Genomic DNA, 1,706 nt, shown 5'->3' with positions numbered 1-1,706 from the left:
TTAAGGCCGATACCGATAGGGGGCCGATTATATCGTGCATCCCTAATAAATACAGTTATGTCATTCAGGCAACGGCTTAAAAAAAATTTTTTTTAATATCAGCAGTCCATTTTGAGATCAGACTGGATTGAAAAGGATTGACTCTAAATATAGAGAATTGGATCCAAACCAGTTTTTTTTTTATTTTTAATGGAAATCCAGTCTTTCTAAATATGAGGTTTGTTTAAAGTAATAATTTGAAAAACCCTCTAATTTGTTCATTTTTTATTTTACTAAAGTTTTTGAAGCAGCTTTAAAATTAAATAATTTTGATTCAGTCCAACACACATGAAGTGTCTTTCTTGGTTGAATAGAATGCATTCACCCTGATGGCTGAGCTGCTATCACAATTTATTCCCTGTTATTTGTTTCTCATCCTACTTCGTTTGCTCTCATACTTCAGCCCTCAGCTCGCTGTCCTGCTGCTCCTGTACAAGGAGCCCCGCCTCCACCAATCAGGATGAGGGTCAGAGTGCAGGACGACGTCTTCCTCATCCCCGTTCCCCAGAGGTTTGTTTTATTCTGAATCCTCATCATTATTAATCATCATTCAGTTATTTTATATGGATCCTCGTGTTTTGATGCAGTCAAATCTGCCTGGACTCAAACTTGCAGAGGCTCTGATTCAGGATGTGGTTGCTTTAGGGTGTTTGATGTTAACGCAGTCCTGCTGGGTTTTGTTGCAGTGAGGCAGACTCCTGCACCGTGTCGTGGCTCTGTGAGCAGGCAGCCCAGCGTTACTACCAGAAGTGTGGCCTGCTGCCTCGCCTCTCGCTGCAGAAGGAAGGGGCCTTGCTCTCTCCACTGGACCTGTTGCTGGCTGTGCTGCACACCAATGAAGAGGTGGGGGGTTAAAATAAGAAAGATTAGATTAGCTTGTATGAATCTGCACCCAGGTGGACCTTTGCTGAGTTAGATATTCTTATTTTAATTGGGTTCTGCAGGTTCTGGCTGAGGTTTCCTCCTGGGATCTCCCTCCCCTCCCTGAGCGCTACAAGAAGGCCTGTCAGAGTCTGGCAGTGGGTGAGCGACGCGTCGTTACGCACAGCCCGCGGATTCTTTCTTCTTTTTTTTTTTTTTTTTGTAGTATTTTTATTATGTTATTATCAAATGTGTCTCCAGACGAGGATAAACGCCTGACCCGGCTGTGTGAGGTCCAGGATGGGAGCTCCTCTGTGTCAGTATGTGGCCTCAGCTTGGCCGCCGCCCCCCTCAGCCCGCTGCTACGTGCCCTCAAACTTCAGGACAGCCTCACTGAGCTGGCCCTTTCGGGAAACCGGCTCTCAGACGGCCTGGTCCCCGAGCTGGTCGCCACAACCATCACCATGCCCCGCCTCCGGCTGCTCGACGTTTCTGCCAACTGCATCACAGGGGAAGGGCTGGAGAAGGCTGTGGACGCTCTGAAGGGACTCAGTCATCCTGCCTTCCCGGTAAATCAGCTACTGGGCAATAAAAACACTTCTTCAAAGTAGGGATGCAGGATATAATCGGCCCCCTATCGGTATCGGCCTTAAAACTGAATATCGGACATCGGCCACCCCACCGATATTTAACCCGATATTTGATCAGCTTCTGAGTTTCTAAAGTCAAAAAAAAAAAATTTAAATACTACTTCTTCTTCTTCCTCAAAAACTTATTTTTACAGACTTAAAAAACTTCTGAAGACG

At 45.8% G+C, this 1,706-nt stretch overlaps 1 protein-coding gene across 1 annotated transcript in view; it reads left to right on the top strand.

The window, feature by feature from the left end:
* Positions 1-1,706, top strand: part of tonsl (tonsoku-like, DNA repair protein) — a 32,019-nt gene that overhangs the window by 20,863 nt on the left and 9,450 nt on the right. The window contains exons 20-23 of the mRNA XM_015385148.1: positions 443-549; positions 726-882; positions 984-1,062; positions 1,162-1,469. Coding sequence (XP_015240634.1) covers positions 443-549; positions 726-882; positions 984-1,062; positions 1,162-1,469 — 651 coding nt within the window. The remainder of the gene's footprint in view (positions 1-442; positions 550-725; positions 883-983; positions 1,063-1,161; positions 1,470-1,706) is intronic.

The sequence above is a fragment of the Cyprinodon variegatus genome, unplaced genomic scaffold (assembly GCF_000732505.1).
Source record: "Cyprinodon variegatus isolate N-32 unplaced genomic scaffold, C_variegatus-1.0 Scaffold332, whole genome shotgun sequence".
Lineage (NCBI taxonomy): Eukaryota > Metazoa > Chordata > Actinopteri > Cyprinodontiformes > Cyprinodontidae > Cyprinodon > Cyprinodon variegatus.
The sequence above is the reverse complement of the archived record's forward strand: the minus strand, read 5'-3'. Positions and strand labels throughout refer to the sequence as shown.